General features: G+C 31.6%; 1 protein-coding gene across 1 annotated transcript; it reads right to left on the bottom strand.

Moving 5' to 3' along the window:
• Positions 1-628: 628 nt before the first annotated feature.
• Positions 629-13,562, bottom strand: LOC106791001 (uncharacterized protein DDB_G0287625-like; the record flags this gene model as incomplete). The annotated part of the gene is given in 9 exon segments (XM_014756307.1): positions 629-3,728; positions 3,853-5,513; positions 5,592-5,967; positions 6,048-6,506; positions 6,571-6,958; positions 7,125-7,406; positions 7,525-7,887; positions 8,076-8,186; positions 11,843-13,562. Coding segments are annotated over 9 exon segments (3,984 nt in total). The 3' UTR covers positions 629-3,663.
• Positions 13,563-14,439: the final 877 nt, after the last annotated feature.

The raw sequence follows: 14,439 nt of genomic DNA, 5'->3' as shown, positions 1-14,439 counted from the left end.
ATAATAATAATAAGGGAACTTTGACTCTACGTGCAAAATAATTGATATGACCTTTGACTGTGTTTTGATGTGACGAACTGGTGTTTTAAAATGAAAAGAATAAAGAAAAAAAATCTTTTACAATTAAAGGATCAATGGCATGAACAATAATGCATAGGCCACATATTTCTGAATAAATGCGAGTAGCCTAAACGTATAAGAAAATAAAGCATTTGTACTTTGCTTATACTGTTAAAGAATAATAGTGACAGTAAAGAGAAATAGTTCGCTGCTTTCTGTGTGTACATAGATTTTTAATCATTAGTTAATATCTCTTAACAACGGTTGTTGATTGTAGATTCAGAAACAAAGATAAATATATATATCATTTGCATACATGGCGATTTCTTTTATTTCTGCCTTTTTTCGCACATTTAACGAAATTATTAAAATATGTGTATTCTGGATGCAATGTGTAGATTAGCATAGCTGCCTTCCCACGCTAAATTATTTACATATCATTATTTTATGGTCCTATTATTTTCATGAAGTACATCTGCTTGTTTTCCTTAATGTAACTACTCTGTGTGAATCTTGTTATTTTCAGCCATTTGAACCGGTCAATGGCACGAGCTGATATTGTTATCTATTATTTTACTTTACTTTATTTTAAGGCGATGAAGCACCTGACTTGAACAGTTTTATGCATATTGGATTAAAAGTTTGTCAAAAAAAATATTATCCTACTTAAACGAGACACGTGTTTTTCAATTGACTTAACTCCTTTGATGTCTTGGGGATTTAAAATTTATTAATTGATCTAATTAAAAATATTATATTAATGTAATGAATTTGGAATTTACGTTTTATAAAATATATGTAGATTTTTAAAAGCATTTAAATGAAACATAAATAAATGTGATACGAATACCAATCCAACTAACAATCAATATAATATATCTTATGTAAATTATTTCTTTGTATTTTTTGATTATGAGTAAACAAAATGAAATATATATGTATATATATTGGTCCAAATGATCTTATGTAGCAACTATACAACACGTGTTATGCAATAAGATTAATTGCTGCATTATTGTCTAAATTAAAAATCCTGTATTTGCAATATTTTAAATATACTTCCACAATTATAATTTTGCTCTTAGAAAAGATTATATTTTCTTTGCACACTAATATCCAATATGCATTTATATCTCTCATACTAAATACTTAAACTCTCTTTGCTAGTTTTCAAAGCTGCACCCCCAGCTGGGCTTATATATTATCGAACAAACTGAAAAAGAATATCAACAAAGTTCATTTCTCTTTTTCTTCGCACTCTCATACATAATTTCGATATTACGAAAAAAGAAAACAATAACAAAAGTTATTAATCTTATATCTTAATAGTGATTGAATTTCATTAATACTAAATAGATGATATTCATCATGCTTCCATAAGAAACTTATCACACGTATAGGTAATATGTTATTTAGTTATTACCATTAATGATATATTTTTCACAATTATCCGTGAATTCTATATTCAATTGGAGAGATTGCTGTCACAACTAAACTACTAGATAAATTGTTATTTAGATTATATGAAATTGATAATAAAGGATCACTTAAATTTTTAAATTATTTTATATTATGGCAAATATTTATGATCACAAATTACCAACACTGCAGTACAAGTACCATTGTCATTAAAAAGAAGAAAGTATAGTAGTGTAATCTGGAGTTTGAGCAAGAAATCTATAAATCCGCGTTGAACCAGCAAAGCTATGTATTTTCATTTGACATAAATGCGTTTACTATATGCAGCTTAATCGCGTGGATTTATATAAACAAATAATATAAAAAAAAATATACAAATTTGATATTGAATAAAAAACATTATTTTTATATACGTGAAACCAGAGATTTATATAAGCAAAAATGAAAATAAAACATTATTCCTTTTCAAATGAGACATTATATATCGTGTTTTTATATACTATATAAGAATATATATAAATAGTAATTTGTTGTAATATTTGGATCTTTTTAGGAACACATCTTTTACTTTTTCAAATAATTGCTACTTTGACGTAACAAGAAGTTATTATCTGAAGGAAATTATAAAATATGACATTCTAAATTCAGTGCTTCCTATTTCAGACTTATATTATATATATAATTAATCTTAATTAGAAACACACTCAAATTTCGGAATATAATGCACAATTTGTATAATGTGCTTAAGTCAATGAAATTTCATATATAATTATCACACAAGTGTGTACAGCAATCTCACTAATGAAATCTACTAATAAAATAAATGATTACCTAGGTAAACTGCATACATTCACACTCTCAATTTAGATCATCACAAGCAAGAATTTTATTATTATTATCATTATCGATAATTAATAATTAGTTATTTATTAAATAAGCGAGTCTGTGTAAAAATTTAGTGAGTTTTGACACATTCGCACTCTCGGTATCACTGTGTGAAGAATCAGTTCGAGTTTGGAGCGCAACATTTTCAAAAACCAATTTATATGATACTTTCTTAAATTATCGTTTACCACAGCTGGAAGAAGTAACCATTTCACGGAGAAAATTGTTCCATATCAAGTTAATTACACTGTTTTAATATGTTACACATATGCTTTAATGTCTCTCAGCACTTATTTTTACTTTTTCCTAATACACTTTGCACAGTGTTCTTTACTTTTCATGATGCTGTCTCTCAAATAAAGTATATATACTTTTAAGCTTTTCACTATTTTTTCATTTTTTACTCTTAGGACTTCGATGAAAATTCACTAATCACTTCAATCACTCTGAATTCATATACAAATAGGTCATTCCAGCTCGCAAGATATTAAGACATTGATAGATTGCCTGATAACAGTTCGATGTACATAGTTAATGCAACATACTATTTATAAACTACCCATTGGGTTTTTATATATGGTGCACTAAAATGACGAATCTGTAATTTTTAAAGGCATCAGCATTAAACAGTTCTTGCAATGTAAGCATCTTAAACTGGCTTAATTGCAATATCATTTGGAATCGTCTTAAATCCATTAATATATTCTTATGCAATTCTTAAAGCCATACGTTTATTAGATGGTGCCCCAAGGATACTTCTCTAAACCATATGCACAACCGTAGTATATGTGTATATGGCTTAAGTAATGCAATAATTACCTTCTTTTGGTGAGAGAGGAGCAACATACACATTTCTTATTATATTCATTCTTTATTTCCCGTTAAAGATGGTGTTATGAATGAATATTATTATGCTGCTATTAATATTATGTTGCTATGGTTTTTGCAAAAATTGCGTAAGCATAATCTATGTACATAGATGAAAAATGTATCCTTTCCAGTCTCCATTTTTTTTTGGTAACTGACCTATTTACATTATTATCTCTTGAGGCACACTGCGCCATTCGGCTATCCTGGTATAACATTAATAATGAAATCCAGCTTCAGACAACAGTTGATGTGTTTTATCAAAATCTTGATAAAATGTTATAAGTATTTCTATCCATTACATCAACCTTTTCAAATATGTTATCTGATATTTAAGTTAAATAGCTTTTCCGAATGTAATAATATGTAGATAATAGTTCACTCATATCAAACTGTATATAGTATATTTTTGTTTGTAGAATTGAGTCCATTTCACTGTCCACTGTAATATTGTATTCTGCCTGTTTCTGCTGTCTCTCTCATAACAGCATCCCACGCTATGTTCATGAAAACAAAAAAAGATAAAAAAAAATGAAGATCACATATATTTTAATGTATAATAAAGTTATAATAGCATAGATATAAAATGAAATAAAATATAAATTTCATAATTACACTTACCCAATCCAACAAACGAGACAATTTTATCGTGATTATAATTCTGTATATTCACATCTTCTTCAGGTGCTACATATAGCATTGCAAAATCTTCCTTTGGTTGATGATTGTATTTTTCTATAATTCCAGGAGGTGGAGGTGGTGTTGGTGGAGAATACATTGCTGGTGGAAACCTTGTTGGATATCCAATATATGTTAAAGATGGAACCATAACAGAATGTACTGGTTGTTGGGCCACATGACTGTTAGGCGATTGCATATGAAAATTTGGAGGAAATTTATCATATCTCACATGTTTATCGTAGATAGCAGGTGGTCTATCAAAATTTGGAGGTGGTTTATTAAGAAGTGGTTGAACCAAAGAAGGAAATGTAGGATTTGCTGGTGGAGTCTCTACAGAATCTTCCGAGAGTAAAAGTTCATTAATCTCAAACCCAAATGTTAACTCTGTTGGTAAATCACTGCCTTTCAGAAAGTCAGATGTCTCATCCAACAAGATAACTGCAGGTCTGGAAGAAGTATTGTTCTTCTTTTTAGATCCTTGTATTTCTACGGATTTCTGTACTTTATCATTTTCAGTAGACATTAATGACTTTGATTTTTTATTTTCATTATCTTCTTGATTATCTTGCTTTATATTATGAGATAATACAACTCCAGATTTTCCAGATTGCTCTTTCGCAATTTTCACCATTTTGTCTACCTTCATCTGTATTTTAACAGAGTCTACATCAGCATTCTGTGCTTCATGTGTCGGCTTTGGATTATTATTCAATCCTTTAAGTTTTGGAGCCTCATTATCATCTATTATCGATCCTATAACATTAGCTTTGGTTTCACAATATACAACAGGACTATCTGTGTTATGTATCTTCTTGACATTTTCATCTTGATATCCAGTTTTCCTATAATGTAATTCTTCTTGTTGACTTTGTATATTTTGATTACTTTGCGAATAACTTCTTCTATTTCGTGGATTATTTATTTTTGTATTCGCAACAATATCTTTATTGTTATTAGAATAACTAGGATTGTTATTTTCAGAGTCGAATGAATTATTAGTAGTATTATTTAATTTAGATTGAATTGCATTTGGTGTTGTCTCATTCGAATGTGGATTACAGTTAATCATGTTCATATGTTTTTGTTCCTGTTGCGTCAAACTTTGCTGCATTTTTTCTATATCCTGGAAATATTTGAAAACTTGCATATTCTTATTAATTGCCTCTTCTTGTGCTTCTGCCTTCTTTCGATCTGACGAATTCTTAATCTTTGACAAAGTTGGAGACGGTGGTTTTTCAAAAGTAAGACCAACATTGTGAACATGATTTGAATGTGCAAAACCATGTTGTTTTGGTTTCCTATCGGAGTGTTGTAATTCATCCAAACTTGGATAATAATCTTGAGGTAATTTATCTGGTTCTGAGGGGGTTTTAGATGAAACTCTTGGCCAAGATGACGTATTTAACATACTTGGAACTATTGGCATATTTAAAACTGAATTATGTGACATATTCATAGTAGCCATCCGAGCTATATCTGCGTAACTTGCTTGTGGTGTTCCTCCCGAAGAGGTTGCTGTTTTTGATAGATTATGTTTCGAGGTATTTGATGTAACGGGTAACGAATGGACCGAATCCAAGTCGCTGCTATCAGATTTATCGCTGTAAAAAAATAGCTTATATACAAATAATTCAACAACAAAAAATATTTATATATATAAAATATTTATTGTATTGTACCTTGGCGGCATACTGCTAGTAGATTTTCTTCTGAGCTCTGGCGACAACGGTGCTCTATACTCGTTCGAAAATTCTCTTGGATTTTGTAAATATGATCCAGTTGTTGATAAGTTTTGCGCTCTACTACCACTGGAACTTCTACGTTGTTTTTTAGTCTTCTTCTTTTTAGTAACTATTAAAAACTCGGGCTCCTGTTCTGGTTCTGGATTAACTTTTTTGTTAGAGTTTCGACGGCTAGTATAATCGTCTCCAGTATCATTGCAATATATAGACTGACCCTCCTCCGTTCCCCAAGAACGTCTGTCACCACGGCAATCTACAGCCGCATCTCCTGTACTTCTTTGTTTCGCACGACGTAATGCCACATTAATTGTACCTTTCAAGAACATTTTTTAATATAAATATTTTATATTATTTCACATAAACTGCATAATTAAACAAAAAATTCGAACTTACTACTATGCTGACTGGAAATACTGCTATCGCCACTAGAACAATTGCTTTGTTCTGCGGTAAGGTCCTCAAGTTTTGTTTTTGATATTTCCTCTAAAGAATTTGATTTTTGTAACTTAGTTGATAATTGTTCTCTTTTAGAATCCTTTTCTCTTGTCCTCGGTTTTGTTCCAGAACTAGATTTCACTCTAACAGGATTACCAGTTTTGTTCTTTTTACCTTTAGATTCTTTGCTTTCGATGAAGTTAAGTAAACTATCAATATCGTCCTCATTACGATGTCCTACAACGCTTTCAGCGGTATAAACAATAACATTAGGTTCCTGTGTATGCTTCTTTCCGCGTTTCTTTCGTTCTGCATTATAATTTTGTACAGCATTACCATTTTCATCAAGAGATTTCTTTTCCGCAGAAGAAGTTGCATCTTTCATTATGGCATACTGTGTTGTACATCTTGGAAGTTCTATTGGGAAATTACCATTAACATTCCAATCTTATTTTTTGAACAATTAATACAAATATCTTACCTAATGCATTATTTTGAATCTGCCATGAAGCTGGCATCATGGAACATAAACTTGAGATTCCTTTTCCTTGATTATTGTTAGTACTGTTTCCTGAACCACCAATAACACATTTCGCACTATTATAAGTTTGAAATGGAAAAGCTCCCGTCACCTCAGCACTAACTGATATTTTTGATTTATCCTGTTTGCTGTTATGGTCACAAATCGGAAATTTTATCGTGGTATCTACAGGAGTCTGAGCTATATCAACAGTAGCACGTGCTATAAATTGTCTACGTGGCTCAATAATTTTCATTTCAATTCCCTCATCTTCAGCGTCTAATGAGTGAGGTCTTTGCTGTACCCCACTTGTTGTAGATCCAACATTCCTTTCGCTAAGAGCACCTACCTATAAGAAGTAATTTACACACATTCTAAATTATCTTTTAAATATTTTTGTTAGTAAAAATTTTATATTTGTTCTCAATTTATTATTTTAAATAAATTGAATAAATATCTTCAATGTAAATTAAGTTCATGTATTTAAAAAATTTGAAATAAATTTTCTGCATTACCTCAACATAACTTAAATCAATAACAGTGTAATCAGATTTATACTCTGGTGGTGGATTATCTGATTCAAGCATCTCATTTGTCCCGTATTTTCCTTTACTGCTTTTCTTCTCGCGTTGTTCACTTTCGGATTCGTAAAATCCACTTACGCTATCCCTTTTATTATCTTTTTTGTCTTTTTCTTTGTCTTCTTTTTTTGATGAAACACTCGATGATTTGTCTAAAGATTTTGACTTCTCCTTATTAGTCCAATCATATGTTGTTCTTTCTTCAGAAAAGCCCTTCTGTAGAAAATCATGAGAAGAAAATACGAATTGTAGTTTATAATGATTTAAGATGTTTAGGATATAAAATTATAGTATTGAGTACAAATTTGCTTTTACGAAGACAATTAATACAAACCTTGTTGTCAAATATGAGATCAAGATTGGCCAAAGAAGCAAGACTGTGGGATGCATTAACATTAGATGGTAGAGATCCACCTTCTCTTTCCCTAGCAGAAACACTAGGACCTGTGTATTTCTTATTCTTTTTTTTGCCACTTCCGTAAGTGTGACTAGAACCAGATGTTAGATAAGCAAAGCTACTATCAAACTCTGATGCAATAGGTTGTGCTAAATTCTGCAAAGAACCACCGTGTCTGTGACGTTCTGATACAGAATCTCGTTTATGCCTTCTACGAGTAGAACCAGGGAGACACCGTGAATTAGTCACTACCCTACGACCTTCTTCGGTCTCATCAGCTTCAGCTTCTTGTAAGAGTTCCTATAATCGGAAGATTTCTTTTCTAATATTGCCTTTATTTTCTGTTAACATTTTATATAACCATATTATTATTATATTTCATATAAATAATATAGGTTTGCTTTACATTATGAAATTGAAATGAATAAAATGTTGTTAAAGATTAATTACATCGATAGGAAATGTTAATATTTAATTGTTGTTAATACCTTAAATAAGTTAGATTTTCCTTCACGATCTTTAGGACATTTATAAGTTATAGCTTCGTTCAGTAGTGCACGCAATCCATCATCATCTAAAGTAAGGAGAGTTGGTTTTCCCTAGACAAAAAAATAATAAATAATACTATTAATATATATAATTATATATATAAATTTTTATTAATATACCTGCATATATCAAACAAGTATTATATCAACATTTAGGGTTAAATAAAAACATTGTAAGATCAGTAGTATATATTCAAAGAATAGTCTGATTTGAAAGAGTTGTGTCACTAAAAAGTACTTGTATTATATAAGATACAAGAATTAACTAGCATGACTGTATTTTCTCATTCATGCATAATTTCAGTTTTTTTACAAAATTGCATACTATAAAAATATATTTTCTACAATTAAATTAGTGATAGCACAATTTAGAATAGAACGTCTTAAACATCCATATATGGTAAGGAGAATGTACTCGGCAATTACAATTCAAATAAGGTAAGTATGTCAATTGGTTAACCAAAACTTCAGAATCAATTCTATTTGGAAAAGATTTTCGCAATACGCATATAAAATGATGTTTTGAAGTCAACTAAAATAATAGATTTAATCTGTTTGTATCTTAAAATAGATTTTTTTGTACATATATACAAAAAAATAACTTTTGCACAATGATGTAACTAATAAAAGTTATTTTTTTTGTATATATATTTCATCAAAACATAAATAAGGATTTGATAAATAAGAAATGTCGAATGATAGAATATATCAAAACAATTAATCGCTTAAACAGTTATTATTTTTATGGTATTAAAATTGGCTCGTCAGCGTATTAATTGTAGAGAGATACCCAGAATAAAAAGTTTCAAGTTTAATGTATTGCATACATTTCAAATATTTAGTAACTCTTTTTATACGACGTTGAATTACAGGATCAACAATATTATTATCCATACTTTCTGATCATGCTAATATATATATCATATTAAAGATTATATTTAAACTATATAAGAGTATTAACAATTGAATGTAAACTTGTAATATATGAATTTTCTCAAACTGCATCAAAATCATTTATATGTTAAGGTTTGCGTACAGTATTATATATATTATTTGATCTGTTATCATAAAGAATACAATTTTTGGTTAGATGTGTTATCACAGTTGGTACATTCAATTGTAATTTGAATTCAAATAACCAAGTGTTGAAAATTAAGTAGGGATTAACAGGGGGAAAAGTTCATTTTGTGCAAATGAATACACATCATATCATTGTTGATAAATCTGTAACCATTATTATAAACTCAAACATGGGAACAAAAAATAATAAAATAATGGTTCCTGTATAAAAAAAAAAAAAATAATTAGTTCTTTTGTCAGAATAGGGTAAACGTATGGCATGGAAAAAATCATTGATTAAGAATTTTTAAAGAAAAATAATATAAGCAAAACGATGTCTCGTCTCTCTTTTCCTTATTGAAAGAAAAATATAATAAATAAGTAAATAAATAAATAAATAAATAGATATTAAAATTCGTTATATTCAATCTGTACCTTAACACCAAGATTTGGCAAAGTTAGAAAGAAGACGAATGGCAATAAGAAACTCTTCGGTTAGTTCCACCGAACGATAGAAGATCGCCGTTAATAATGACGCACCGTTGTCGAGTAGCCCTTGAAAAGAAGAAAGGATATCCAATAGCTGAATTTACCATTGGGCAGAAATTAAAATAGGACACGCAACGAATGGGGATGGATTTGGGCTTGTCCAGAGATCAATAGACGTTCCACGATTAGCCCGATCAAGACACGAGATATCGGTGTGACTTACAAACGAAGGAAAATCTGTTCGTGGCAGTGCCGGCACGGAAATTATATTTTTAGAGGGCACCTGGGTCGGACAGCAATCGCCTCTCTGCTAAATTCACTCACTGTTTTAACGATAGTTATGAAACCGTAACGATAGATTTTTCTAGATAATCCGAGTCACAAACAATACACACACAAGTGAACATGACCATGCTATTCGAATAAAAACAATTAGAATGATAGTTTGCAAATATACTGCCGATTTAAGTATTTAACGAGCGGGCGCGGCGCGCACTTCTCAGCATGGCCGCCGCCATTACACTGAAATCGTAACCGTCTCAGGACCGTAACTAGCTTCTTCTTCTCCCTCATTTCCGCATTATACTATTTTTTCCTCTCCTTCTCTTACTTCCTTAATCTCTTTTGCGGATACCTGATCATTGCTTCTCATATAAAATCCTAAATATACAAATATTTCGTTAAAGTTTTTCTACGTCAAAAACTATACATATTTCCTTTTTAAATATATTCGACAAATCTTATTGGTGATTATAATTGCTAAAACATGAACATACTACACATATTATCTACTTAAATAATTCTTATCGTATGTGGTTCAGGAATTTTTATTTTTTTCCGTTTATAAAAAAAAAATAATTTCGTTAATTATTATATTGATGATAATAACATAAAAATAAATCAAATAAAACGTTGCTTGATTAGATATATCTGATAAAAAATATATATATATAATATATTATTTTTCTTTATATTTACGATAAAGAATAGAACATAAAATTAATAAATAATTTCAAACCAGATTGTTGTAAAACTCTTTATGAGCTTGATACTCAGTGTCGTATCAATAAAAAATGGTGCCACAAGTAAAATATATATACGAAATATTATTTTGTATTAACGAACATTTTGCCATATAGTATTAACCTTATTAACCATGATATTTTTCTGTACGCTGTGTTGTTTCTTTTCTCCTCTTATTTATGACTAATTTACGTATGTTTTAAAAATATATTGAGAATTATCGATGAGAAAGTGACTAGCTAAAAGCTGACTGCTAAAATCAAAGTAAAAAACTGTACAAAACACCAAAAGAAAAAAAGAAAAGGCACAAAAAAGACCAAAAGAAAAAGCAAAAAAAAAGCGACTACCGATTTGAAGATTGTTTTGAATGCATTACGTCACATATGTTCCATTGGTTCTGAACATGATAATTGATTTTATATCATGACGTGTTTAAAATTATCTAAATATGTACACAGCTCTAACTAAAGTGTGTCCAATTGGGAGTGATTTTTACAACACACAAGACTTTGGTTTAGTCGACACAGATAGAAAACGCTTTATCGTAATGAGATTATAACATTCTAATTTTACGAGGTTAATGTGTGGAGTCCAATAAAGATATAAAGATATATATTATTTATTTTTAGACAAACTTGATTGGATAAAAACGATTTATCATTAATTTCTTTTATGATTATTCGAATATTCATGAGTGAATGGAAAGAATCATAAAAATACAGTAAATAAATTTTCTAATATATTTTTTTGATCAATATCCTCGAAGATATGAACCAAAATAATTCAAGTTTTTAATAACTTTTCAATTTATCTTTATATATATTTGTTTATGCGATTGTATTAATAGTTTTCAGTAGATCACGAATTGATGCATTGATTTCATAAATTTCTTTACTAAAAACAAAAAAAAACAAAAAAAAAACAAAAAAAAAACAAAAACAAGAACAAAAAATGATTAAAAGATGAGAGTATGAAGAAAATAATCCTAGTAACAATCTTACATCTGCGATTTCTTTGCAGGCCTATCAAAAAAGAAAGAAGAAAGAAAAAAGAAAGAAAAGAAAATGAAAAAACATAAGGTAAATGTCGAACAACAACGTCGATAACAACGACGAGCAGAGATATTCGCTGCTCACCTTTTTATTGTCAGAGCCGCTGTTAGGTGTTGTACCTTGACCGTTTGTAGGCTCAGAAATTGTATCGATACGCGGGTTGCTAGTTGCTTCGAGATTAATACTCTGAACTACCAAGGCCTCTGGCGTACCGAGTATAGTACTTTCGGTAGCCGAATCGTTGCCGATTTCTGTTCGACTGTTATCAGTGTTGCTTTTGTCAGGTGCAACCGGTTCCTGACGATGGTCCGGCCCTGGGGACATCTTGACGTTGATTGACAGGACCGTGTCCGCCGTGCTCATAGTCTCCTTGTCATTCTTCGCAAGATGTCTTTTGGAACGTTTTAGGCGTTAGAATAATAGCAAGAGGAACATCAATAACGATTCTAATGAAAAATGTTTAACGAAGTATCGCTTACGATAATAGTTTCATACGATTCTTCAAATATAGTAACTTTGTTGTGATATATTTTGAAAATGTGACAATGACAGCGAAACAAGCACGAATATTTTCACGTTATAAGATTGACTAACGCTTTATTCGCTGAACGTCGACACGTCGTAGTTCTTGTATCATCGACTTACGAACGCGTGCTTTTAGAACAGTCCGTTCCCTGATTCGTTGACGACAACGACGACGACACAATTGGACGTATCGAAAGTGTAAGAAGAATAAGGAGAGCTTGAAATGTTTTTTTCACGCGCGTACTGTACGCGCACCGGGAATGACAAAAACGATATCATCCATTCCGTCAAGCGTGCTTCCAACTCTTGTACTTTCCCTTGCACTTGATCTTCCGTTCCAACACTTCACTCATTTTGTAGTTTACATTAAGGACATATCTTCGAGGTTAATTGAAACACTCTTTCTACATCTAACTTAATTTTTATCTCACTTTTGACTAAATCAAATAATGTTCACTCTACTTTCATCATTTACCTGGTTAAACCTAAGCTGTCCGTTCGTTTTCCTTTAACAAACGAAATTAATTTCGCATCTTAACGTAACGAAACTGTACGTCTATATCAAGATGTTATATTTCCTGTGCGTTCCTTCCAACACCTTTTTTTTATCTACGCTTTCCTTTTTTCACACCGCTCGACCTCCTTCCATTCACTTGAAAAAGAGACGACTACGACGACGAGAAATTGATATTCGCGGGTGTTCGATGCGACACTTAGTAAATCCAAGATGGCCGTCGTACGAAGAGCGGTACGGAGAGCGGCACGTACGCGTCAATCGGTCACGACTTATTCGAATGCAGACGCACAGTGTCCAAGTCCTCTCCTCGAAAAGGTTTCTACTCGTAAAAACGAGTACATAGCATGCGTGGACGGAGTACGAGGACGGGAGAGCGGATCCGTTCTCGTGCGTGACCCGTTGACGGCATCACTCTGTTTCGCGTTCGGTCTTTCGGCCTCGAACCAGCCGCTTTCTCCCTTACTCCTTCTATCTTTCGCTTTAGATACCTTTTTCTCTCTCTTCTTTGCACGCACCAGTGTCGTACCACGCACTCTTCCTCCTCATCTTTCGTCTTTTTCTTTTTCCTTATTTCTAGCTCGATACCTTATATGACACACAAGGAAGATTTCATGTAACTTCAAGGCAACTCTGATCAAGCTCACTGACACTTTCAAATCATTCACGGCAACTTATCGATCGTGCCAATGTTCACCTGTGTCAATTGTCCGTTATACCTTCGTACCACACTCTTCTCGACACGATCGTAGTCAAATATTCTGCCTATACAGATAGAGAGCGAGAGTGCGAGAAAGAGAGAAAGAAAAAAAAAGAGAAAGAGGGACAGAGAGGGGAAAGAAAAAGATCAGAGAGAAAAAGAGAGAGAATATATGAGGGGGAAATCATGAAGAAAAGGTAAGGATATAGACGTTACCTCGTTGTCTCTTCGTTTTTACAGCTCGATCATGTATACCAATTACCGAGAAATCTTGCTTAATGATCTATGGTCATTGATCGCATGTTTAACAAATCACGCATTAAATTTCACTCGCACATGTAAGTCAAATTATTAAAATCGTATATGTCCGTAACATTCGGTCAAACTCGGCGGCAAAGCGTCGTTTGTCTTTTTCCGTTTTCAATTGTTTCTTTCTTGTCTCTTTCTCTCTTTTTCTCTTTCTCTACATCTTTCTCTCCCTCCCTCTCTTTCCCCACTCTTCTTTGACGAACGACAGGAAAATGTCGATTGCACTAAGAAAAGAGAAAGATCATTTAAAGGCAAAGAATATGTGTCTCTCACACAGTCAACAATTTTTTTTGAGATGCAATAAAAACGACGATTACAATTTGCGCGGAGAAACACAACCGATCAGACGCCGTTTGGCCTCCGAAAATGTCGTCTGGTTTCAGGGACGTCATCATTCATTGTTGCACCTTGTACTAAATGATTCGTTACCTCGTATCACCAATCTATTTTGTCTACACATTCTGAAAATCTTTTTCTTTCTTCTTTTTTATTATTTGCTCTTCTTTGTTGTCAACTAAATTTTATACGTTGCAGTCGATACAGTTTATGTGTAAAATAATATCGAAATAATTTTATTTGACAGTACGAACTTTTATGTTTCTGTAATATAACGATGATTTTTCACGGAGTTAC

This window comes from Polistes canadensis, unplaced genomic scaffold (genome assembly GCF_001313835.1).
Source record: "Polistes canadensis isolate GaletaPanama2010 unplaced genomic scaffold, ASM131383v1 scaffold_277, whole genome shotgun sequence".
NCBI classification, from domain to species: domain Eukaryota; kingdom Metazoa; phylum Arthropoda; class Insecta; order Hymenoptera; family Vespidae; genus Polistes; species Polistes canadensis.
Note: the sequence above shows the minus strand (reverse complement) of the source record. Positions and strands in the feature narration are given on the sequence as shown.